A 25,686-nucleotide genomic window follows, 5' to 3' on the forward strand; every position below is an offset into this window, starting at 1 on the left:
GGCTTGTGAGGGTCGCGGTGCGGAGTGAAGTGTCCGGCTTGGGGGAGCTGTCATGGGGGTTACAGGGCTGCGGGTGCCTGGAGGGTGGGAGAGGCTTTGTAGGGGTGATTTAGGATCGGTGTAAGGACAATATTCTTCTCCCAGAGGGTGCTGGGCGCTGCCCAGGCTCCCCAGGGAATGGGCACAACTCCAGGAGGGTTTGGACAGCGCCCCAGGGATGCTCAGGGTGGGATTTTGGGGGGTCTGTGCAGGGCCAGGAGCTGCACCCACCATCCCTGTGGGTCCCTTCCATGGATTTATGGTGGGGACCCTCTGCCCCTGAATCCACAGCACAATGAGGGGCTGGCATTCCCTGTTTGTCCCGGAGTTCTCTGGGAATTGTGGCATCGCTGGGGGCTCTGTGCTCAGGGAATGAGGGGCTGGCATTCCCTGTTTGTCCCGGAGTTCTCTGGGAATTGTGGCATCGCTGGGAGCTCTGTGCTCAGCTGCTGCTGTTGACAAACAGAGCTGAGGGTGGCACCTCTGCCGCCACGGGCAGGACTTGGTGTTTCCATGAGACTGTCTCGTGAGAGAGGCTCAGTGTGACGTGAGATGCCCATAAAGGTCTTCTTCATTCATCCCCAAAAGGCTCCTGAGTCATCTCTCATGGCCCCTTGTCCAGGATTCTTGTCTGGAATTCTTGTCCGGGATTCTTGTCCAGGGTTCTTGTCTGGGATTCTTGTCCAGGGTTTTTGGACCTGCTCATCTTGCATTCCAAATCCTGGTTTCATGTTCAAAGTGTTGAGTTTTTCTGTGTGTGTCTAAAAAAAAAAAAAAAATTGGTTTTGGGCTCATTTGGGGTTTGTTTTCCCTTGTGGGACTGTGGAGTTGTGGTTGGAAAGGTTTTGGGAGCACGTTGGGAATTTGGGAAGTGGCTGCTGCCCCTCTCACCAAGGTGGGTGGGGAAGGAGATTTTGGGAAGGGGCAGAGCCAGGTGAGGCTGTGATGTTTGGAATTTGGGACTGTTCTGCATGGAGGATTTGGGGTGATCTGATGAAAAAAATGGAATATTTCCAGTATTTCCACACAGGGAATGGCACTGCCAGGGGGAAGGGAGAGATGGGATTTTGGGAATAAATCCTTCCCTGAGAGGGTGGGCAGGGCCTGGGATGGAATTCCCAGAGGAGCTGTGGCTGCTCCATCCCTGGGAGTGTCCCAGGCCAGGTTGTACCGTGGACAAAATGGGAAAAAAAAACCCAAAAAAATGGATCAAATGCTTGGAGCTTCCATAGATTCCATAAATGCGAAGCTGAGGTTGCTCTGCCGAGCTCTGGGTGGATTTGGAGAGGAGTTCTGGTGAGAGCCGCCCTTGTTCCGTGGTGGATAGGCCTCCTTTGATCCCGGCAATTAATGGGATTGTGCATGTGTGCATGTGTGGATGATGTGTGGATGTGTGGATGTGTGCCCCGGGGCTGCCCCGCGCTCCCAGTGCCTGCGCCCGTCACATGGCCCGGGCTGGGGTGGGGATGGGGCTGGGATGGAATTGGGATGGGGCTGGATGGGGCTGGGATGGAGCTAGGGTGGAATTGGGATGGAGCAGGGATGGAGCTAGGGTGGAATTGGGATGGGGATGGGGTGGGGCTCCTGCCAGGATGGGGCAGGGATGGAGCTGGGGTGGAACCAGAATAGAGCCGGGATGGGGCTGGATGGAGCCAGGATGGGGCTGGGATGGAGCAGGGATGGAGCTGGGGTGGAATTGGGATGGGGCCAGGATGGAGTCGGGATGGAACCTGGGATGGAGCAGGGATGGAACTGGGATGGGGCAGGGATAGGGATGGGGCTGGGATGTAATTGGGGTGGAGCAGGGATGGGGCCGGAATGGAATTGGGATGGAGCCAGGATGGAGTCGGGATGGAACCAGGGATGGAGCTGGGATGGAGCAGGGATGGAGCTGGGATGGAGCAGGGATGGAGCTGGGATGGAGCAGGGATGGAGCAGGGATGGGGCTGGGATGGAGCCAGGATGGAACCAGGGATGGAGCTGGGATGGAGCTGGGATGGAGCCGGGATGGAACCAGGGATGGAACCAGGGATGGAGCTGGGATGGAGCTGGGATGGAGCAGGGATGGAGCAGGGATGGAGCAGGGATGGAGCAGGGATGGAGCAGGGATGGGGCTGGGATGGAGCAGGGTGATGGAGCAGGGATGGAGCTGGGATGGAGCTGGGATGGAGCAGGGATGGAGCAGGGATGGAGCAGGGATGGACCAGGGATGTGAGCAGGGATGGAGCAGGGATGGAGCAGGGATGGAGCAGGGATAGGGATGGAACCAGGGATGGAGCAGGGATAGGGATGGAGCAGGGATGGAGCAGGGATAGGGATGGAGCAGGGATGGAGCAGGGATGGAGCAGGGATGGAGCAGGGATGGAGCAGGGATGGAGCAGGGATGGAGCAGGGATGGAGCTGGGATGAGAGGGATGGAAGCAGGGATGGAGCAGGGATGGAGCAGGGATGGAACCAGGGATGGAGCTGGGATGGAATTGGGATGGAGCTGGCAGGATGGAGTCAGGGATGGAACCAGGGATGGAGCAGGGATGGACCAGGGATGGAGCTGGGATGGACCAGGGATGGAGCAGGGATAGGGATGGAACCAGGGATGGAGCTGGGATGGAATTGGGATGGAGCTGGGATGGAGCTCCAGCCCCTGGCACTGCCCAGGAATGTGGCTGCATCCCTCAGAAGTGGGAAATTCTGATCCCACTTTTTGTTGAGTGCCTCCCACCCTGGATCCGTGTTTGTGCTGATCACGGGAATCACAGGGAAGGTGTTTTAACCTCAGATCCTGGGGAAAGGATGGATTTGGGAGGACTTTAGGAAAGATGTTCTAACCACAGATCCTGGAGGAAAGATGGATGTGGGATGGCTTTAGGAAAGGTGTTCTAACCCTGAATCCTGGAGAAAAAATGGATTTGGCAGGACCTTAGGAGAAGTTCTGATCCTGCTTTTGTTGGGTCCCTCACACCCTGCATCTGTGTCTGTGCTGACCATGGGCTGTGGAATCATGGGAAAGGTGTTTTAACCTGGAGAAAAGATGGATTTGGGAGGACCTTGGGAAAGGTGTTCTAACCACAAATCCTGGAGGATTTTGCAGAATTTTGGAGCAGTTTCCCAGTAGCCAAAGGTGCTCCAAGAAGGCTGGAAAGGGAAATTTTCACCTGAAAAGGGGAATGAGAGAAGGTTTAGATGGGATATAGGAAAAAATTCCTCTCTGTGAGGATGAGGAGGGGCTGGGATGGAATTCCCAGAGAATCCGTGGCTGTTCCATCCCGGGGAGTGTCCAAAGCCAGCCTGGAGCATCCTGGGGTGCTGAAGGTGTCCCTGAATGGCAGAGCAAGAGGAGGAGCTTTAAGGTCCAACCCAAACCAGCCCAGGATTCTCCAGCCATATAATTAATCCCTCAATAATTTCATTTCAGCTAATGTGTCCCAGTGATTTTTTGGAGATATTTTTGCTGGAATCCCGTTCATACCTTTGTCCCAGTAAGTTCTGGATTTCAAGATATTTTTGGGTATTTTTCTGCTGTGTCCCCGTCAAGGATTTTTGGGGATATTTTTGCTGGATTTAAGGATCCATCCATTCCAAGGAGATATTTTTGGGGATATTTTTGCTGGATTTAAGGATCCATCAATTCCAAGGAGATATTTTTGCTGGATTTAAGGATCCAACTGTTCCAAGGAGATATTTTTGCTGGATTTAAGGATCCATCAATTCCAAGGAGATATTTTTGCTGGATTTAAGGATCCATCCGTTCCAAGGAGATATTTTTGGGGAAATTTTTGCTGGATTTAAGGATCCATCAATTCCAAGGAGATATTTTTGGGGATATTTTTGCTGGATTTAAGGATCCTCAGCAGAGAAAAGGCCCTGCTCCCTGAATTGCTTTCTTCATGCTCCAGATCCAATCCCAGCAGAAGCTCCAAGCAATGTCCCCACATCAAAGCCATCCCACAGATGAAGGCTCAAATGTGCGATTTTTGTGGGATTTCCCCCAGATCTTTATCTTTTGTGAGCTCCTGGTCAGCTTCCAGCCCTCTGGTCACTTGATGTGGCTCTTGAAAGGCTTGTTTGGAAAACAATCCCCCAAAAAATCGCATTTCAAGGAGAGATTTCTCCCTTCAGCCATTCCCAGACTCGGGAATTGGGGTTCTGTGCTGCAGTGCTGAGCCCCAAAGAGGATTTTTCCTTAGTTTTGGGGTGGAAAAACTCCTCCAAAATCTTGGAAGATTTGAGGGGAAGGCAAAGCTTGGGCAGGGTTTTAAATGAGCTTTAAACCAATCTAAGACTACACCAAGTGCTCCAAATTTGGCAGATTTTAATTAAACTGGAGTGATTAAGCTGTCAGAGTGAGGGGAGGGATGTGTTGTGGGATCTCTTTAACGGGGTTTGGAGTGTGAGGAGGGGGAGGATCTTGTTTTCCTCACAATTCAGGCTGCCAGAACATGACTCATGAAAAACAACAAAAAGAATTTTAACAGCAATTTTTAAACAGGATTTTTAACCCTATAAAATCCCTTCCAGTATCAGAGCAATCCTGGTGCTTTGTACCTCTCAAAATTGGGCGTTTTTTTAGGGACCGGTTGTTCCGTTTCCCATTTAATTTCATCCCTGGGATTTTTGTGCTCCCGATGAGGGATTTGTTTGTGGTTTGTGTTTTTGGGGCTGTCAGAGTCATTCTGTGCTGCGCACGAGGGTAGTGCTGAATTTAGCTCTTGCCAAAGCCGCATTTGGGATTTTTTTTAAAAAAAAAAGGAAACAGGAGCTAAACTCAGCCTTGAGCCTGAATTAGCACAGCCAGGTGATGGCTGTGGGGTGTGAGGGAGGTTTGTGGGGTTTGGGAGAGGTTTGTGGGCTCTGAGGGCCATTTGTGGGCTCTGAGTGATGTTTGTAAGGTCTGAGTGTTGTTTGTGGGGTCTGAGCGACATTTGTGGGCTCTGAGTGATGTTTGTAAGGTCTGAGTGTTGTTTGTGGGGTCTGAGTGACATTTGTGGGCTCTGAGTGTTGTTTGTAAGGTCTGAGGGAGGTTTGTGGGCTCTGAATGATGTTTGTAAGGTCTGAGGGATGTTTGTGGGGTCTGAGTGACATTTGTGGGGTCTGAGTGTTGTTTGTAGGGTGTAAGGGCCATTTGTGGGCTCTGAGGGCACTTTGTGGGGTCTGTGGGATCCCTATCCCTATCCTATTTCAGGCCCCATATTTAGGGTTGCACCCCTGATCCCTGTCCCCATTTCAGGCCTCGTTTTTAGAGCCAAGCCCTGATGATCCCTGTCCTGTTTCAGGCCCCATTTTTAGCCCCAAGCCCTGATCCCCATTTCAGGCCTCATTTTTAGGGCCAAACCCTGATCCCTGTCCCATTTCAGGCCTTGTTTTTAGGGCCTAGCCCTGATCCCTGTCCTGTCCCATTTCAGACCCCAGCCCCTGACCCCTGTCCCTGTTTCAGGCCCCATTTTTAGGATCAAGCCCTGAACCCTGTCCCATTTCAGGCCCCATGTTTAGGATTAAACCCTGATCCCTATTTCAGGCCCCATGTTTAGGGCTGCACCCCTGACCCCAGTCCCGTTTCAGGCCTCATTTTTAGCCCCAAGCCCTGATTCCCATTTCAGGCCTTGTTTTTAGGGCCTAGCCCTGACCCCTGTTCCTGTTTCAGGCCCCATTTTTAGGATCAAACCCTGATCCCTGTTTCAGGCCCCATTTTTAGGGCTGCACCCCTGACCCCTGTCCCATTTCAGGCCCCATTTTTAGGATCAAACCCTGATCCCTGTCCCATTTGAGACCCCAGCCCCTGACCCCAGTCCCGTTGCAGGCCCCATTTTTTAGGATCAAGCCCTGATCCCCCGTCCCTGTTTCAGGCCCCATTTTGGAGATCGAACCCCTGATCCCTGTCCCATTGGAGAACCCCAGCCGCCGACCCCAGTCCCGCCTGCTCAAGGCCCCCGCTGTGGCCAGAGGGAGCTGCTGCCCAGCCCGGGACTGGAGGCCCCGGCCTGCTGTCCTGGGCCAGCACTGCGCGCCCAGGAGCCGCTGCTCAACACCCTGCTGGGCCAGGAGCTGCTGCCCGAGCTGGCACTGGCACCCAGGAGCTGCTGCCCAGCGCTGGCACTGGCACCCAGGAGCTGCTGCCTGGAGCTGGCACCCAGGAAGTTGCTGCCCAGAGCTGGCACTGCCGCTGAGGAGCTGCTTACTACCCCTGGGACTGGCACTGAGGAGCTCCTGCCCATTGCTGAGGCTGCCACTGAGGAACTGCTGCCCATGGCTGGCCCCACCGAGCTGCTGCCCACCCCTAGGGCTGGCACTGCCACCGCAGAGCTGCTGCCCACCCCTGGGGCTGGCACCAAGGAGCTGCTGCCCAGCGCTGAGACTGGCACTGGAGGAGCTGCTGCCCACCCCCGGAGCTGGCCCTGGCACCGAGGAGCGCTGCCGGCGCCGCCGGGTGCGCTTCACGCACGGGGCGCCGCCGCGGCTGAGCCTGGCACTGCCCGGGCAGTACGAGCTGGTGCAGCCGCTGGTGGCACACAGCGGGCACTGGGACACCATCCCCGAGCAGGACCTGCAGGTGCCAGGGGACGCCGAGGATCCCGCACAGAGGGTGGCAGAGCTGGAGGTGGTGCTGCCCTGCGCGCTGCTCAAGGTCAGGGTGGCACCGTGCCTGGCACTGCCGCGGTGCCTGGGGAGCTTGGGGTGGCACTGCCACTGCATCATCTTCCTGGAGCGGGTATAGTCTGTTATTGGGTATCATCTGTTAGATTTGGGGTATGTTTTTTTATTTTTATGATGTTTAATTTTGGTTGCCATTTTGTAATTTTGGGGTCATATTCTCCTGGTATTAATTTTGTATTTTTTTTAAATTTTGGGGTGATCTGTATAGGAGTTTGGGGTATATTTGTTGTAGGATTTGGGGTGGCACTGCCACTGTCCCTGCCCTGGTCTGTAGGAATTTTGGGGTGGCACTGCCATTGTCCCTGCCCTGGTCTGTAGGAAGTTTGGGGTGGCACTGCCATTGTCCCTGCCCTGGTCCATGGGGAGTTTGGGGTGGCATTGCCACAGCCGTGTTCAATAGTTTCCCCTGCTGGCTCTTTCCCAGGACACTTGTCCTAAGTTTTGTCCTAAAACTCCAAGGATTTGGTCCAAAATAAGGAATTTGGAGTTAGGGATCAGCCTTGCAGCTGAGACTCCAGATCTGCTTTGAAGAATTCCATTTTTTTGCCGTGTGAACGACTCCCAGAGCATTTTTCCACGGAAAAACCCTCTCCAAACCTCCTCTTTGTTTTCTTTTGCCCAGGAAGTGGACATCGTGGTGGCTCCATGCCGAGGCTTCCAGTCAGCTGAGTCCACCCTGGCCGAGTTTGTGGACCAGGTGCTGCCCGTTGTCACCTTCGCCATCAGCGAGCCCCAGCTGTCCCCGTCGGACCAGGCAGAACTTCGGGAAATCAAACAGAAATTCTCCCTCCCCATCTTCTTCCTGCGAATCCCCGAGGCCGGCAGCGAGCTGAGCTCTCCCAAAAACCCCTCCAAGGACAAGAAATCCCCTCTGCACCTGCAGCTGCTGGATCTGGAATACCTGAGCCCCTCCAGCCCCTGCGGCTGCGGCGTTCCCGGCTCCTCCATGCTGGTGGAGCAGCTGGAGAAGCTGAGGCTGCTGAGCTCTTTCTCCAGGCAGGTGCTGCAGCAGCACCTGGTGGAGGCAGCCACGAGGCTGAGCGAGGTTCACGGGCGCTGCCTCAACATCTTCATCAACCAGGCCTTCGACATGCAGAGGGACCTGCAGATCACCCCCAAGAGGTTGGAGTACACGCGCAGGAAGGAGAACGAGCTCTACGAGTCGCTGATGGGCATCGCCAACCGCAAGCAGGAGGAGATGAAGGAGATGATCGTGGACACCCTGGGCAATATGAAGGAGGAGCTGCTGGAGGATGCTGCCAGCATGGAGTTCAGAGGTGGGAGCCAGCTGGAGGGTTTGGGGTGGTTGGGGGGGGGGTGGGAAGAAATGCAAAATTGGCACGGGGGTTTGGTGGGATTGCAGCCTGTAATTCCTGCGTGGTCACAGAGCCCTAAACATGAATCAAAATCTGGGATCAGGCAGATCCTGACCACAATAATTGATGGATTCAGTGAGATTCCAACCTGCAGTTCCTGGATGGTCAGAGAACCTGAACCAGGAATCAAAATCTGGGATCAGGCAGATCCTGACCACGATAATTCCATTAATTCAGTGGGATTCCAGCCTGTAATTCCTGCATGGTCACAGAGCCCTAAACATGAATCAAAATCTGGGATTAGACAGATCCTGACCAATAATTGATTATTCAGTGAGATCCAACCTGCCAGGCAAGAAACAAAATTATCAGGCAATCTGACCACAATAATTAGAATCCATCTCGCTGATGGATTCAGTGAGATTCCAACCTGCAATTCCCAGATAGTCACAGAGCCCTAAATACAAATCAAAACTGGGATCAGGCAGATCCTGACCACAATAATTCATGGATTCAGTGGGATTCCAACCTGCAATTCCTGCATGGTCACAGAGCCCCAGCCATGAATCAGAATCTGGGATAGGCAACAATTCATGGATTCAGTGAGATTCCAACCTGCAATTCCTGCATGGTGTCTTGGTTTACAAAATTTTGGGAGAGAGAAAAGTCCCAGAGGGGCTCTAGTAGGAGGATAAATTCAATCGGCCCTTCCCCCCTCAACTAGTCGGGGAAAAATCTTGAAGAAAAGTGGAAAAAAGCTGTTTATAAACAATAGAACCTAACAATATTAAAACAATAAAACCCCTTGCGCTCTAAAGATGACCAATTGAGAAACCCCGGTTGCACCCAGCTCACTGTTCTATCAGTCCTTCTGGTGCTGGATTCTCACAGGCCAGGCGCCTGCACAGGTGTGAGCTGCCGGTGCTTCCCTGGGTGTTCAGTCCAGAGCAGGTTCCAAGAGGTCCAAAGAAAAGAAAAAAAAAACCACAGTCCAGGGACTCTTCTTTGCCTCAGCCAGCTAAAACTAACTAAAAGCAAAAGGGAGCTCTCTGTCCTGTCTGTCTGTCTCAGACAACACAGTCCTGGAGGAGGAATGCGGGGAGTATGTGCAATGTCTGACGAAGAAAAAAGAACTGTGCGATTCTTCTCTCCCCTTTTCACTCTCTGCAACAAGTCTTAAAGGTGCAAAACTTATTATTATTCAGCATAAACCAATGAGACGATTTGGGGATAAAAGCATCATATAGTCAACCCAGGACACATGGTCACAGAGCCCTAAACATGAATCAAAATCTGGGATCAGACAGATCCTGACCACAATAATTGGAATCCATCTCACTGATGGATTCAGTGGGATTCCAACCTGCAATTCCCGGATAGTCACAGAGCCCTAAACACAAATCAAAATCAGGGGTCAGGCAGATCCTGACCACAATAATTCCATGAATTCAGTGAGACTCCAACCTGCAATTCTTGGATGATCCCAGAACCCTAAATAAGGGTGAGAATCCAGGGATCAGGCAGATCCTGACCACAAATTCCATTAATTCAGTGAGACTCCAACCTGCAATTCCTGGATGGACACAGAACCCCAAACACGGATGAAAATCAGGGGTCAGGCAAAATCCATTTTTTTGGTAGGATCTGTTGGATGAAGTGATAATGATCTTGGATAGAATAATTGTGGATGAAATGGTCATAATCTTGAATAAAGTCATTAATAATCCTGGATAAAATCATTAATAATCCTGGATAAAATAATTCATAATCTTGGATAAAAACATTAAAAATATTAGATAAAATAATCAATAATCTTGGATAAAATCATTAATAATCTTGGATAAAATAATTCATAATCTCGGATAAAATCATTAATAATATTAGATAAAATAATTCATAATCTCGGATAAAATCATTAATAATATTAGATAAAATCATTAATAATCTTGGATAAAATCATTAATAATCTTGGATAAAGTCATTATAGTAAGCTTGGATACAATGATGATAACATTGGATAAAATGGTCGTAATCATAGGTAAAATAATGGTGATAATATTGGATAAAATAGTGATGATAATCATGGATAAAATAATAGTAATCTTGGAGAAATAATAGTAATCTTGGAGAAAATGATAATAAATCTTGGAGAAAATGATAATAAATCTTGGAGAAAATGATAATAAATCTTGGAGAAAATGATAATAATCTTGGAGGAAAGGATAATAATCTTGGAGAAAATGATAATAAATCTTGGATAAAACGATAATCAATAATCTTGAATAAAATGATCATAATCACAATAATAAACAATAATAATGCAATTCTGAGACCATTGAGAAGAACATTATTTTAACACACCATTAGGATCAGTGTGTGCCCCTCAGAACACCCCTCAGGACTGTTCTCCCAACAATCCCAGATCTCCAGGATGGTTTTCCCTCCCTTTCCCCGCAGACATCATCATCCCCGAGAGCGGCGAGCCCGTCAGCTCCAAGGACATCAAGCGCTGCATCCAGCAGATCCAGGAGCTGATCATCTCCAGGCTCAACCAGGCTGTGGCCAACAAACTGATCAGCTCCGTGGATTACCTGCGGGAGAGCTTCGTGGGCACCCTGGAGCGCTGCCTCAAGAGCCTGGAGGAGTCCTGGGAGGGCTCCGTGCACCCGCCCCGGGGGCTGGAGAAACCCAGGGATGGATCCGTGCACATCACCAGCAACTATCTCAAACAGGTGGGGATTGGGGTGCTGGAACTGCCATGGGGCTGAATTGGGGTGAAATGGTCAAATTAGGGTCATAAAATACCAAAAATCTCTGGAGAAACCCTGTGAGGGATCTGTGTGCATCACCAGCAACTATCTCAAACAGGTGGGGATTGGGGTGCTGGAACTGCCATGGGGCTGAATTGGGGTGAAATGGTCAAATTATTGCCATAAAATACCAAAAATCTCTGGAGAAACCCCACGATGGATCCGTGCACATCACCAGCAACTATCTCAAACAGGTGGGGATTGGGGTGCTGGAACTGCCGTGGGGCTGAATTGGGGTGAAATAAGCAAATTATGGTCATAAAATACCAAAAATCTCTGGAGAAACCCCACGATGGATCTGTGCACATCACCAGCAGCTATCTCAAACAGGTGGGGATTGGGGTGCTGGAACTGCCATGGGCCTGAATTTGGGTGAAATAGTTAAATTACAGCATTAAAACACACGTGAGATAACACAGCAAATCAATTGTCTCATAAACCCGTATAAAATAATCAAATTATGGCCATAAAACCACCTAAAAACTCTGGAGAAACCCCAGGATGGATCTGTGTGCACATCACCAGCAGCTATCTCAAACAGGTGGGGATTGGGGTGCTGGAACTGCTATGGGCCTGAATTTGGATGAAATAAGCAATTTATGGCCATAAAACACACATGAGATAATCAGTTAGCTCCTAAATCTGTATAAAATAATCAAATTATTGCCATAAAAATGCCTAAAAACTCCGAAGATACCCCGTGATGGATCACATCACCAGCAACTATCTCAAACAGGTGGGGATTGGGGTGCTGGAACTGCTATGGGCCTGAATTTGGATGAAATAAGCAATTTATGGCCATAAAACACACATGAGATAATCAGTTAGCTCCTAAATCTGTATAAAATAATCAAATTATTGCCATAAAATACCTAAAAACTCTGAAGAAACCCCAGGATGGATCTGTGTGCATCACCAGCAGCTATCTCAAACAGGTGGGGATTGGGGTGCTGGAGCTGCCATGGGCCTGAATTTGTATAAATAATCCAATTATGGCCATGAGGTAACATAGTAAATCAGTTATCTCATAAACCTGTATGAAAAAATTGAATTACAGCATAAAAACGCACATGAGATAACACAGTAAATCAATTATCTCATAAACCTGTATAAAAGAATCAAATTACAGCCATGAAATACACATGAGGTAGCTCAATAAATCAATTAGCTCCTGAATCTGTATAAAATAATCAAATTATCTCCTAAATCTGTATAACCAGCCTAGAACAACCCATGGAATAATAAAATAAATCAATTATCTCCTAAATCTGTATAAAGTAATAAATTTACAGCCATAAAGTACCCATGAGATAACACAATAAATCAATAACAACACATAAATCAACAACACATAAACACATAAATCAATTATCTCATAAGCTTTTATAAAATAATCAAATTACGGCCTAGAACCACTCAGGAAATAATATAATAAATCAATTATCTCATAAACCTGTATAAAATAAATCAAATTACAGCCTAAAAACACCCATGAAACAACACAATAAAATTAGAAACCCCCATGAGACGACACAATAAATCAATGTGAAATAACACAATAAATCAATTATCTCCTAAATCAGCAAAAAATAATCAAATTACATAAAAACACCCATGAAACAACACAATAAATCAATTAACCAAGTGATTCGTGGACTATCCCAATTTTTTCCATTTTCACAGGCTCTGGCAAAGCTCCTGGCTGGCAGAATTCTCATTTTTCCCTCTTTTTTTTTTTTTTTTTGCTTTTCCAGATCCTGAATGCAGCCTATCACGTGGAGGTCACATTCCACTCGGGCTCAACGGTGACCAGGATGTTGTGGGAGCAGATCAAACAGGTGTGGACGCTTGGAAAAAGGAATTTTGGAGCAAAAAAAATCCTCTCAGCTGCTCCCAAAATTCACTCCGGGAGTTTATTCCTGGGGATTTCCATGCCTGGAAGTGCCCAAGGATGGAGATTGGAGCAGCCTAGCGTGGTGGAATGGGATAAAATTTAAAATCCTTTCCAGTCCAAACCATTCTGGGAATTCCAGGATTCTCATTCCGTAGTATCGGTGGGAAAATCAGGGAGAGCTGTTCCCAAATTGGTGAAATTTCCAGGGAAGCAGCTTTTTGTGTGGAAATTCCAGGTGTTGGAATCATCACTTCCTGTAATTAGTGGGTAATTAAGTTGCTCTGCCTCACCCTTCATTAAAAACCACAGAATTCCAGAGGGGATCCCTGTCCCAGGAAGGGAGGAGGAGGAATCTGGAATTTGTCCCCACTCTGAGCTGGGATTGTTTGAGGAAAAGTTTTGTTCTTGCTCATCCATCCAAGGAGGGAATAAAGTTCCAGCTCAGGGGAGGAATTTCTGGAAGGAATTTAGGTTGGATTTAGGATAAAGTTTTTTACTAAAAGAGTGATAAAGTTCTGGAATGGGAAGTGGTGGAGTCACCATCCCTGGATGTGTTTAACGAAAGATGGGATGTGGCACTGGGTGCCTTGGATTGGGGCTGATTTTTGGGATTTGTCACCTTGGATTTGGGGCTGATTTTTGGGATTTATTCCTTGGATTTGGGCTGATTTTTGGGATTTGTGCCTTGGATTTGGAGCTGATTTTGGGGATTTGTGCCTTGGATTTGGGGCTGATTTTTGGGATTTGTGCCTTGGATTTGGGGCTGATTTCAGGAATTTTGCCTGGAATTGGAGGCTGATTTTTTTGGGATTTGTGCCTTGGATTTGGGCTGATTGCAGGGATTTTTGCATTGGATTGGGGCTGATTTTGGGGATTTGTGCCTTGGGTTTGGGGCTGATTTCAGGAATTTTGCCTGGAATTGGAGGCTGATTTTTTTGGGATTTGTGCCTTGGATTTGGGGCTGATTTTGGAGATTTGTGCCTTGGATTGGGGACTGATTTCTGAAATTTGTGCATTGGATTGGGGCTGATTGCAGGAATTTTGCCTGGAATTGGAGGCTGATTTTTTGGGATTTGTGCCTTGGATTTGGGGCTGATTTTTGGGATTTGTGCCTTGGATTGGAGGTTTATTTAGGGATTTGTGCCTTGGATTGGGGGCTGATCGCAGAGATTTGTGCCTCGGATTTGGGGTTTATTCCAGGGGTGTGTGCCATGGACTGGGGGCCGATTTTTGGGATTTAATTGAAGTGTTGGGGCTGGATTGAACTTGATGATCCCGAAGCTCTCTTCCAGCTGGCTCCATGATTCTGGGGTTGTGATTCCGTGATTTCCCCAGATAATCCAGCGGATCACGTGGGTCAGCCCCCCGGCCATCACCGGCGAGTGGAAGAGGAAGGTGGCCCAGGACGCCATCGAGAGCCTCAGCGCCTCCAAGCTGGCCAAGAGCATCTGCAGCCAGTTCCGCACGCGCCTCAACAGCTCCCACGAGGCCTTCGCCGCCTCCCTGCGCCAGGTCCGGGAAACCGCCCGGGAGAGCGGGAGAGGGCAGGGAAACGTGGGGGTTAAACTGCAAAACCAGCAAAAAACTGACTGGGAGATGGGGAATGGGGAGGGAAGTGTGGGGTTTAACTGCAAAACAGCAAAAACTGACTGGGGGATTGGGGATGGGAGGGAAATGTGGGGTTTAAGTGCAAAAGCAAAAACTGACTGGGAGATAGGGAATGGGGAGAGAAATGTGGGGTTTAAGGCAAAAAAAGACGGGGAGGGGGGGGGGGGAAATGTGGGGTTTAAACTGCAAAAACTGCCTGGGAGATTGGGAATGGGGGAGGGAAATGTGGGGGTTAAACTGCAAAAACAGCAAAAACTGACTGGGAGATGGGGAATGGGGAGGGAAGTGTGGGGTTTAAACTGCAAAAACAGCAAAAACTGACTGGGGGATGGGGAATGGGGAGGGAAGTGTGGGGTTAAACTGCAAAAACCAGCAAAAAACTGACTGGGGATTGGGAATGGGGAGGGAAGTGTGGGGTTTAACTGCAAAAACAGCAAAAACTGACTGGGGGATTGGGGCTGGGGAGGGAAATGTGGGGTTTTAAGTGCAAAAACTGACTGGGAGATAGGGAATGGGGAGAGAAATGTGGGGTTTAAACTGCAAAAACTGCCTGGGAGATTGGGAATGGGGAGGGAAATGTGGGGGTTAAACTGCAAAAACAGCAAAAAACTGACTGGGGAATGGGGAATGGGGAGGGAAATGTGGGGGTTTAACTGCAAAAACAGCAAAAACTGACTGGGGGATGGGGAATGGGGAGGGAAGTGTGGGGTTTAAACTGCAAAAACAGCAAAAAACTGACTGGGGGATTGGGAATGGGGAGGGAAGTGTGGGGTTTAACTGCAAAAACAGCAAAAAACTGACTGGGGGATGGGGAATGGGGAGGGAAATGTGGGGGTTAAACTGCAAAAACAGCAAAAAATGACTGGGGGATTGGGAATGGGGAGGGAAGTGTGGGGTTTAACTGCAAAAACAGCAAAAAACTGACTGGGGGATTGGGAATGGGGAGGGAAGTGTGGGGTTTAACTGCAAAAACTGCCTGGGGGATTGGGAATGGGGAGGGAAGTGTGGGGTTTAACTGCAAAAATACCAAAAACTGCCTAAGAGAGCGGGAATGGGGAGAGAAATGTGGGGTTTAAACTGCAAAACCAGCAAAAAACTGACTGGGGGATTGGGAATGGGGAGGGAAATGTGGGGTTTTAAGTGCAAAAACTGCCCAGGAGTTCTATCTATCTATCTGTCTATCTGTCTATTTATAGATCTATTTATAGATCTATACAGATCTAAATATATATAAAATCTATATATCTAAATATGTATATATAAAATATATAAAATATCTATAATATAAAAAATATATAATACTATATATTTATATAACATATAAATAATATATCTATAATATATTTTTTATCTAAATCTGTATATCTAAATCTTTATATCTATCTAAATCTATATATATATCTAAGTCTATATGTATCTCTAAATCTATATGTAAATCTAAGCATGTATATTTAAATGTATATATATCGAAATCTATATATCTATCTAAATCAATATGTTTAAATCAATATATCTAAATCTGTATAGCTATCTAAATCTGTATATCTACCTAAAGCTATATATCTACCTAAATCTGTCTTTATATCTAAATCTATGTATATTTAAATCAATATATCTAAATCTGTATATCTATCTAAATCTATAGGTAGCTCTAAATCTATATGTGTCTCTAAATCTAAATGTCTACCTAAATCTATCTATAAATCTATGTATATCTAAATCTATGTATCTATATATATAGATATATAAATCTATCTATCTAAATCTATATATATCTAAATCAATATATCTAAATCTTTATATCTATCTAAATCTATATGTATCTCTATATGTAAATATAAGTACATATATCTAAATCTATATATCTACCTAAATCTATCTATATATCTAAATCTATGTATATCTAAATCTATATATCTATAGATATATATAGATATATAAATCTATCTAAACATCCATCTAGCTTAAAATCCATCTATCTGTCTGTCTGTCTGTCTATCTGTCTATCTATCTGTCTGTCTATCTGTCTATCTATCTGTCTGTCTATCTGTCGGTCTATCTGTCTGTCTATCTGTCTGTCTATCTGTCTGTCTATCTGTCAGTCTATCTGTCTGTCTATCTGTCTGTCTATCTGTCAGTCTATCTGTCAGTCTGTCTGTCTATCTGTCTGTCTATCTGTCTATCTATCTGTCTATCTGTCTATCTATCTGTCTGTCTGTCTATCCATCTACCCACATAAATCATGTTTCTGAGCTGTGCTGGCCATTCCAAGCCCCGCGTGTCCCCGCGTGGCCAGCGCAGTGAGGCCGGGCTGTCCCCGCAGCTGGAGGACGGCCACTCGGGCCGGCTGGAGCGCACCGAGGACCTGTGGCTGAGGGTGAGGAAGGAGCACGCGCCCCGGCTGGCCCGGCTCTCCCTGGAGAGCAGATCCCTGCAGGACGTGCTGCTGCACGGTGAGGTCCTGCTGGGAGCGGGGTCACTGATGGGGTCACGATGGGAATGATCCTGATGGGAATGGGGACACTGCTGGGAATGGTCACTGCTGGGAATGGGGTCACTGCTGGGAGTGGGGACACTGCTGGGAATGGTCACTGCTGGGAGTGGGGTCACTGATGGAAGTGGGGTCACTGATGGGAATGGGTCACTAATGGGGTGGGATCCTGCTGGGAAGGGTCACTGCTAGGAATGGGGTCACTGCTGGGGAGGGTCAGTGATAGCAATGGGGTCACTGCTGGGGGTGGGGTCACTGCTGGGAATGGGGTCACTGCTGGGAGTGGGGTCACTGATGGGAATGGGGTCACTGATGGGAATGGGTCGCTGTTGGGAGTGGGAACACTGCTGGGAAGGGTTCCTGATGGGGTGGGATCCTGCTGGGAAGGGTCACTGCTGGGAGGGAGATCCTACTGGCAACGGTCACTGCTGGGAATGGGGTCACTGCTGGGAGGGGGGATCCTGCTGGGGAGGGTCAGTGGTAGGAATGGGGTCACTGTTATGAATGGATCACTGCTGGGAGGGGCATCCTACTAGAAGTGGGTCACTGTTAGGAATGGATCCTGATGGGAGTGGAGTCCTGCTGGGAATGGTCACTGCTAGGAGGGGAATCCTGCTGGGAATGGTCATTGCCGGGAGGGGGATCCTACTAGGAGCAGGTCACTGTTAGGAATGGGTCACTGCTGGGAGTGGGATCTTGCTGGGAATGGGGTCACTGCTCTGGGAGTGGGTCACTGCTGGGAATGGGATCCTGCTGCAAATGGATCCTGCTTGTGGTGGGATCCGGTTGGAATGGGATCCTGCTGGGAGTGGCGTCACTGCTGGGAGGGGGATCCTGCTGGGAATGGGTTCCTGCTCGCCCTCCTTCCCTGGCAGCAGTGGAGGGGAGGGAGTTTGGATTCTCAGTCCATTTTCCAGAAAATCCAGTTTGGATTTTCACTCCATTTTCCAGCCAGGTTTCAACTGGCACCTCCCAACTACCTCACACCTAGGAATGTGCAGGAGGAAAAAAACATGGACTGGGGACTGATTGCAGGGATTGGTGCCTTGGATTTGTGCCCTGGGTTGGGGCTGATTGCAGGGATTTGTCACCTTGGACTGGGGCTGATTTTTGGGATTGGTGCCATGGATTTGGGCTGATTTTTGGGATTGGTGCCCTGGATTGGGGGCTGATTTTTGGGATTGGTGCCCTGGATTGGGGGCTGATTTTTGGGATTGGTGCCCTGAATTGGGGCTGACTCTTGGGACTGTGCCTTGCAGGGAAGCCCAAGCTGGGCAGGGAGCTGGGCCGAGGCCAGTACGGGGTGGTGTACCTGTGTGACAGCTGGGGGGGACACTTCCCCTGCGCCCTCAAATCCGTCGTCCCTCCGGATGAGAAGCACTGGAACGACCTGGCACTGGAATTTCACTACATGAGGTCAGTATGCTGAGTGCTTCCCCCGTTCCACAAGGGATCTGGTTGATTTCCCAGGATTATTCAAGCTGGAAAAGCCACCCAGCCTGTGGCTGATGTCCCCTTTGTCACCCAGCCCAGAGGTCGGAGTGCCACATCCAGGTTTGCTGCAGGAATCTGGGATTGGAGCTCCTGGAATGCTCCTTCCTGCCTTAATCAGATTCCCTGCTGCCTGTGCCGTCCAAATTTAGAGGAAATTTGAGTTTACAGGCCATAATAAGCAGCAATTCTCCTCTCCCCTGATTCCTGGTGGTGAATCTTCTCTCTTTTCCCACTCCTCGTCCTGCCTGAATCCCCAAAAAAGCCAAGGATGGCTCTGCAGTGCAGAGAGCAGCTGGTTTGCAGTAAACAGCTGCAGGCACAGCCAGCTGAGAGAAGAATGGGGTTTTTTGTGACTCTAACCTTTAAAAAGGCTTTTTTTTTTTTTGAGTTTAATTGGCTCAGACAGCTGAGGATTGTGCTACTCTGAGAATTTTTGTTAAATCTGCAGCTCTGGGGCTTCTTCCCTTGGCCTGGGCTGGAGAACTGGGGACAAAAATGACCCAAATTTTGTGTGCTGAATCTGCTCCAGGTCCCTGCAGGGACTCAGGGGCCAAAAATTATCCCAATTTTTTATGTTGAACCTGCTCCAGGTCCCTTCAGAGATTCCCTTGGCCTGGGCTGGAGAACAGGGACAAAAATGATCCCAATTTTCTCTGCTGAACATTCTGCAGGGATTTTGGGGATTTTTCTCTTGGCCTGGGCTGAAGGACAGGGGATAAAAATGACCCAAATTTTTTGTGCTGAACCTTCTTGCAGAGATTTTGGGGATTCTTCCCTTGACCTGAGCTGGAGAACAGGGCCAAAAATGACCCAGATTTTCTGTGCTGAACCTTCTGTAGAGACTCTGGGGTTTCTTCCCTTGGCCTGGGCTGGAGGATGGGATAGAAATAACGCAGATTTTTTTGTGCTGACCCCTGTGCAGGTCCCTGCAGTCCCACGAGAGGCTGGTGCACCTGCATGGCTCCGTTATTGATTATGGCTATGGAGGAGGCTCCAGCATTGCTGTGCTGCTGATCATGGAGAGGCTGCACAGGGACCTCTACACGGGGCTGAAGGTGCCAAATTCTCTTATTCAATATTTATTTTATTTTTATTTTATCCCTGGAAGTGCCGGGACAGAGCTTGGAGCAATTTGGTTTAGTGGGAAGTGTCCCTCTGCCCATGGGATGAGTTTTAATCTCTTTCCAACCCAAAACTGATTCTCTAATTAAAAATTCCTCATTAATCCATAAAACAAAGCTGGAATGACTTAATTTTAGCAAAGAAGAGCAGGCCAAAGCAACTTTTAGGCATAAAATCTGAGTTTTCTCCCTCAGACTAAACCTGGTTTAGTGGGAAGTGTCCCTGCCCATGGGATGAGTTTTAATCTCCTTGCCAACTCAAAACTGATTGTCTAATTAAAAATTCCCCTTTAATATGTAAAACAAAGCTAGAAATACTCAATTTTAGTAGAGAAGAGCAGGCCAAAGCAACTTTTAGAAATAAAATCTGAATTTTTCTCCTCAGACTAAACCTGGTTTAATGGGAAGTGCCCCCTTGCCCACGGGATGAGTTTTAGTCTCCCAACCCAAAACGGATTCTCTAATTAAAAATTCCCCATTAATCCATAAAACAAAGTTAGAATTGCTGAATTTTGGTAAAGAAGAGCAGGCCAAAGCAACATTTAGGACTAAAATCTAAATTTCCCCCCTCAGATTAAACCTGGTTTAGTGGGAAATGTCTGTGCCCATGGGATGAGTTTTAATCTCCTTCCCAACTCAAAACGGATTCTCTAATTTAAAAATTCCCCTTTAATATGTAAAACAAAGCTAGGATTACTCAATTTTGGTAAAGAAGAGCAGGCCAAAACAACTTTTAGAAATAAAATCTGAATTTTTCTCCTCAGATTAAACCTGGTTTAGTGGGAAATGTCTGTGCCCATGGGATGAGTTTTAATCTCCTTCCCAACCCAAAATTGATTCTCTAATTTTAAAAAATGAACAATTAACTGTAAAACAAAGCTGGAATTAATCAATTTTTGGTAAAGAAGAGCAGGCCAAAGCAACATTTAGGACTAAAATCTAAATTTCCCCCCTCAGATTAAACCTGGTTTAGTGGGAAATGTCTGTGCCCATGGGATGAGTTTTGATCTCCCTTCCAACCCAAAATTGATTATCTAATTTTAAAAAATGAACAATTAACTGTAAAACAAAGCTGGAATTAATCAATTTTGGTAAAGAAGAGCAGGCCAAAACAACATTTAGGACTAAAATCTAAATTTCCCCCCTCAGATTAAACCTGGTTTAGTGGGAAATGTCTGTGCCCATGGGATGAGTTTACCTCCTTTCCAACAAAAATCTAATTTAAAACCTTATAAAACAACAAACAATTTTAAAGAAGACAGGCCAAAAAAACTTTTAAATAAAAAATTGATTCCTTTAAAATAAACCCCTCTAGTGGAAAGCCCCCCGCGATCCTCAAATTAAAACACACTTTGAGGAAAGGCCCCCGGTGCGTTTTAATCTCCTTCCCAACCCAAAATTGATTCTCTAATTTTAAAAAATGAACAATTAACTGTAAAACAAAGCTGGAATTAATCAGTTTTGGTAAAGAAGAGCAGGCCAAAGCAACATTTAGGACTAAAATCCACATTTTTGCCCTCAGGCTGGGCTGGAATTGGAGCCACGGTTGCAGATTGCGCTGGATGTGGTGGAAGGGATCCGGTACCTGCACAGCCAGGGCTTGGTGCACAGGGACATCAAACTCAAAAACGTCCTGGTAAGGAAAATCCCTGCTTCTGCCTCATCCCAGAGCCTTTTTTGTGGGAAAAAAAACAAGCTTTAAGTGAGGAAATTAATTTCTCCACATGGGTTGTTTTAAGTTGTGCTGGTGTCAGCCACAGGGAGGTTTTGCTGCCTCCTTTCCTGGCTGGAATTTTGGGACAAAAGGAGCAGGAGCTCCTCACACAGGGCAGGAGTTTATGTACAAAATCACAGAAGGCTGATTAATAATAATCTTTATTAAGAAACCCTATTAATTGGGTTAAATATAATTATTTATTAAGAAACCCTAGAAAACTATTGCTTTTATAGACAGTTACTGCACAGCTGGACCTCACTGGTCTTCCAATCCAAGGGTGGATTTTTAATTAAGCATCACCACTGGTTAATTAAAAATCCACCCTTTGGTGAACAAATCTCCATAGCAAATTCCACATATTCACAATAACAGGTGCAGCAAGTGAAGATAAGAATTGTTTCTCATTCTTTTCTCTAATCTTCTGCAGAGATTTTGGGGGTTTTTTTTCCCTTGGCCTGGGCTGGAGATAAGGAAGAAAATGACTCAAATTTTCTCTGCTGAACCTTCTGTCAGTCCCTGCAGGGACTTGGGGGCCAAAAATGACCCAAAATTTTGTGTGCTGGACCTTTTGCAGAGGTTTTGGGGCTTCTTCCTTTGGCCTGGGCTGGAGAACAGGGCCAAAAATGACCCAAAATTTCTGTGCTGAATCTGCTCCAGGTTTCCTGCAGGGACTTGGGGGCCAAAAATGACCCAAAATTTTGTGTGCTGGACCTTTTGCAGAGGCAGGACAACGCCTGGGACAGTTGTGTGTTGCTCTCTGTGACCAGAGAGCTGCTGCCACAGAACACATCTCGAGCTGTTTATTTTCCAGCATTTCCAGCTGTTCATTTTCCAGCATTTTCCTATTGTCATTACGTGTTTGTGACAATAACCAGAAAAAATTATTGATTTTTTTTTTTTTCGCAACAACACCACAATATCAAAAATCAATATTTTATGGGAGAAATGAAGTTCTCACCTGCCTGCCTGTGGCTTTTTTTGGTTTTTTTCCCCAGCTGGACAAAAAGAATAGGGCCAAAATCACAGATCTGGGGTTCTGCAAACCCGAGGCCATGATGTCTGGCAGCATCGTGGGCACCCCCATCCACATGGCTCCCGAGCTCTTCACAGGTAGGATCCCCCTGGATCCCCTGCTCTGCCTGGAATTCTGGAGGCAATTCCTTGGAATTCATCTCTCAGTTGCTCCTGAGAGCATTCCAACCCCAGGGAATTCCCTGCTTTCCATGCATGCCCTGGGTTTTTAAGTGCCACTCTTGACAGAGGATAATGGGGTTGGTCGGCTCTGCTGAGGTAATTAACACCCTTGCAATTAGAAGGGTAAATTATCATTAGGAGGAAGCTGGAAATCCTTGGCTTTCATAGGGAAATAGTCCAGGAAGGATTCCCTGGAGGGAATTCCCAAGCTGTTCCTCCCTTTGGATTGTCTGGGAATTCTGGCACCTGCTCTGAGGGTTTTTTCCTGAGTTTTGGAGCCACTTGGAAATTCAAATCCCACTTATCCCAATCCTTTTGTTCTGCCAGAGCTGCTCCTGCTTGGATAAGGTTGGGATCCAATGGGAACATCTCTGTTTGTGTGGGTTTAGGGAATATCTGGGATATTTCTGGGATGAGGAGCTGATTTTTGGCTCTGACAGAGCTGAGCCTCACAGGTGTTGGTGTTTAAAACACACCCGAGCTCAGTTTGGGAATTCCTGGTACAGCTTCAATTTATAAATCCTGGGAATTGGAACAGCTTCACCTTGATCCCAGCTCCTGCTGCCTTCCTGGGTTTCACACAAATTTTGCCTTCCTGCTGTGAAATTGAGGTTTAAATCTGGGGAGGTGGGAGCCTGGAATCACCTCTCAGCCTGCCCAGCTCCCAGGGATTTTTCCCTGCTGGCTTTTTCCCAGGGAAATACGACAATTCCGTGGACGTTTATGCCTTTGGGATCCTGTTCTGGTACCTCTGCTCGGGCCACGTGAAGTTACCTGAGGCTTTTGAGAGGTGTGCAAGCAAAGATCACCTGTGGAACAACGTCAGGAGAGGTACCTGGGCTCGGCTCAGCTCGGGGCTGGGGGGAAAATCCAGTTCTGTTCTGCTGGTGGGGAGGTGAAAGGTAAAGATCCCAGAATTCCTGAAGCTGGGAAAGATTTCTGGGATCGAGTTCGCCTGCTTTCCCTGGAAAATCCTGGTGATCCTGCTGTGCTACCCAACCCCTCCACCTGCTTTCCCTGGAAATTCCTGCAAATTCCTGGTGATCCTGCTGTGCCACCCAACCCTTCCACCTGCTTTCCTTGGAAATTCCTGCAAATTCCTGGTGATCCTGCTGTGCCACCCAACCCCTTCCACCTGCTTTCCTGGGGGGCTGGCGGCTTTCCTTGGAAATTCCTGATCTTCTCTGATACCCAAACCTTCCACCTGGTGATCCTGCTGTCCCACCCAACCCCTCCATGTGCTTTCCGTGGATGTGAGCATGAGGCAGGGCTTTCCATGGAAATTCCTGGAAATTCCTGGTGATCCCAGTGTGCCACCCAACCCTTCCACCTGCTTTCCCTGGATGTGAACATGGCAGGGCTTTCCCTGGAAATTCCTGGTGATCCTGGAGTGCCACCCAACCTCTCCACCTGGAAATTCCTGGCATTCCTGGTGATCCCAGTGTGCCACCCAGCCCTTCCACCTGCTTTCCCTGGATGTGGACAGGGTTTTCCCTGGATGTTCCTGGCATTCCTGGTGATCCTGTTGTGCTACCCAACCCCTCCACCTGCTTTCCCTGGACGTGGGCACAGGGCAGAGCTTTCCCTGGAAATTCCTGGTGATCCCTCTGTGCCACCCAGCCCCTCCACCTGCTTTCTTGGGTGTGGGCAGGGCTTTCCCTGGAATTTCCTGGCATTCCTGGTGATCCCCCTGTGCCACCCAACCCCTCCACCCGCTTTCCTTAGAAATTCCTGGAAATTCCTGGTGATCCCACCGTGCCACCCAGCCTCTCCACCTGCTTTCTCTGGATGTGGGCAGGGCATTCCCTAGAAATTCCTGGTGATCCCCTGTGGATCCCCAGTGGATTTCTGGTGATCTCCCTGTGCCACCCAACCTTTCCACCTGCTTCCTCTGGATATGGGCAGGGCTTTCCCTGGAAATTCCTGATGATCCTGGTGTGCCATCCAACCTTTCCACCTGCTTTCCCTGGAAATTCCTGATGATCCCGCTGCCAACCCCTCCACCTGCTTTCCCTGGAAATTCTTGATGATCCTGCTGTGCCACCCAACCTTTCCACCTGCTTTCCCTGGAAATTCCTGATGATCCTGCTGTGCCACACAACCTTTCCACCTGCTTCCCCTGGAAATTCCTGATGATCCCGCTGCCAACCCCTCCACCTGCTTTCCCTGCAAATTCCTGGTGATCCTGCTGTGCCACCCAGCCCCTCCACCCAGCTTCCCCTGGATGTGGGCAGGGCTTTCCCTGGAAATTCCTGGAAATTCCCGGTGACCCCGCTGTGTTCCCAGGGGTGCGCCCGGAGCGGCTGCCGGTGTTTGACGAGGAATGCTGGCAGCTGATGGAAGCCTGCTGGGACGGGGACTCCTCGCAGCGGCCCCTGCTGGGGATCGTGCAGCCCATGCTGCAGGGAATCATGGACAGGCTCTGCCGGCCGCCCTCCGAGCATCCCCACAAAGGCCTGGATGACTCCACCTGAGCGGGAATCGCCGCAGGATTTCGGGAATTGAGGCGGGATTTGGGCAATTCCAGCCCCGCCCCTGCCGCCGAGCTGCGGGGACACCGAGGAGCTCCAGGGGTGACAGCTCCATCCCAACCCACCTATGGATGTGGACGCAGGGTGACAGCTCCATCCCAATCCCACCCTATGGAACTGTGTGGGACAGGGGGTGACAGCTCCATCCCAATCCCACCCTATGGAACTGTGTGGGACAGGGTGTGACAGCTCCATCCCAATCCCACCCTATGGAACTGTGTGGGACAGGAGGGTGACAGCTCCATCCCAATCCCACCCTATGGAACTGTGTGGGACAGGAGGGTGACAGCTCCATCCCAATCCCACCCTATGGAACTGTGTGGGACAGGGGAGTGACAGCTCCATCCCAATCCTGTTATCCCTATGGAATTGTGTGGGACAGGGGGTGACAGCTCCATCCCAATCCCACCCTGTTTTCCCTATGGAATTGTGTGGGACAGGAGGGTGACAGCTCCATCCCGATCCCACCCTATGGAATTGTGTGGGACAGGAGGGTGACAGCTCCATCCCAATCCCAACGTGTTATCCCTAAGGAATTCTGTGGGACAGGGAGGAGCTCAGGGGGTTGACAGCTCCATCCCAATCCTGTTATCCCTATGGAATTGTTTGGGACAGGAGGGGGCTCAGAGGGGTAACAGCTCCATCCCAATCCCACCCTGTTATCCCTCTGGAATTGTGTGGGACGGGGGGAATTTATGGGGGTGACAGCTCCATCCTAATCCTGGTATCCATATGGAATTGTGTGGGACAGGAGGGTGACAGCTCCATCCCAATCCCACCCTGTTATCCCTATGGAATTGTTTGGGACAGGATGGGGCTCAGA

At 48.5% G+C, this 25,686-nt stretch overlaps 1 protein-coding gene across 1 annotated transcript; it reads left to right on the forward strand.

Moving 5' to 3' along the window:
- Window positions 1–52: 52 nt before the first annotated feature.
- On the forward strand, window positions 53–24,922 carry LOC115913506 (dual serine/threonine and tyrosine protein kinase-like). Its single transcript, XM_030965551.1, has 13 exons — window positions 53–84; window positions 6,097–6,658; window positions 7,310–7,964; window positions 10,461–10,735; window positions 12,568–12,651; window positions 14,043–14,219; window positions 16,639–16,768; window positions 18,066–18,222; window positions 19,223–19,355; window positions 20,944–21,057; window positions 22,134–22,248; window positions 23,029–23,163; window positions 24,619–24,922. Exons 1-13 carry the CDS (start codon window positions 53–55, stop codon window positions 24,804–24,806), a joined length of 2,757 nt encoding a protein of 918 aa, XP_030821411.1. The 3' UTR covers window positions 24,807–24,922.
- The last annotated feature ends 764 nt before the right edge of the window (window positions 24,923–25,686 follow it).

This window comes from Camarhynchus parvulus, chromosome 26 (assembly GCF_901933205.1).
Source record: "Camarhynchus parvulus chromosome 26, STF_HiC, whole genome shotgun sequence".
Lineage (NCBI taxonomy): Eukaryota > Metazoa > Chordata > Aves > Passeriformes > Thraupidae > Camarhynchus > Camarhynchus parvulus.

Coding starts and splice junctions, on each gene's coding strand:
- LOC115913506 (XM_030965551.1), top strand. CDS start 53: ATGGGGGTTACAGGGCTGCGGGTGCCTGGAGG. Junction 85..6,096: donor GGGCTGCGGGTGCCTGGAGG/GTGGGAGAGGCT, acceptor CCCGAGCTGGCA/CTGGCACCCAGGAGCTGCTG. Junction 12,652..14,042: donor TGTGGGAGCAGATCAAACAG/GTGTGGACGCTT, acceptor TGATTTCCCCAG/ATAATCCAGCGGATCACGTG.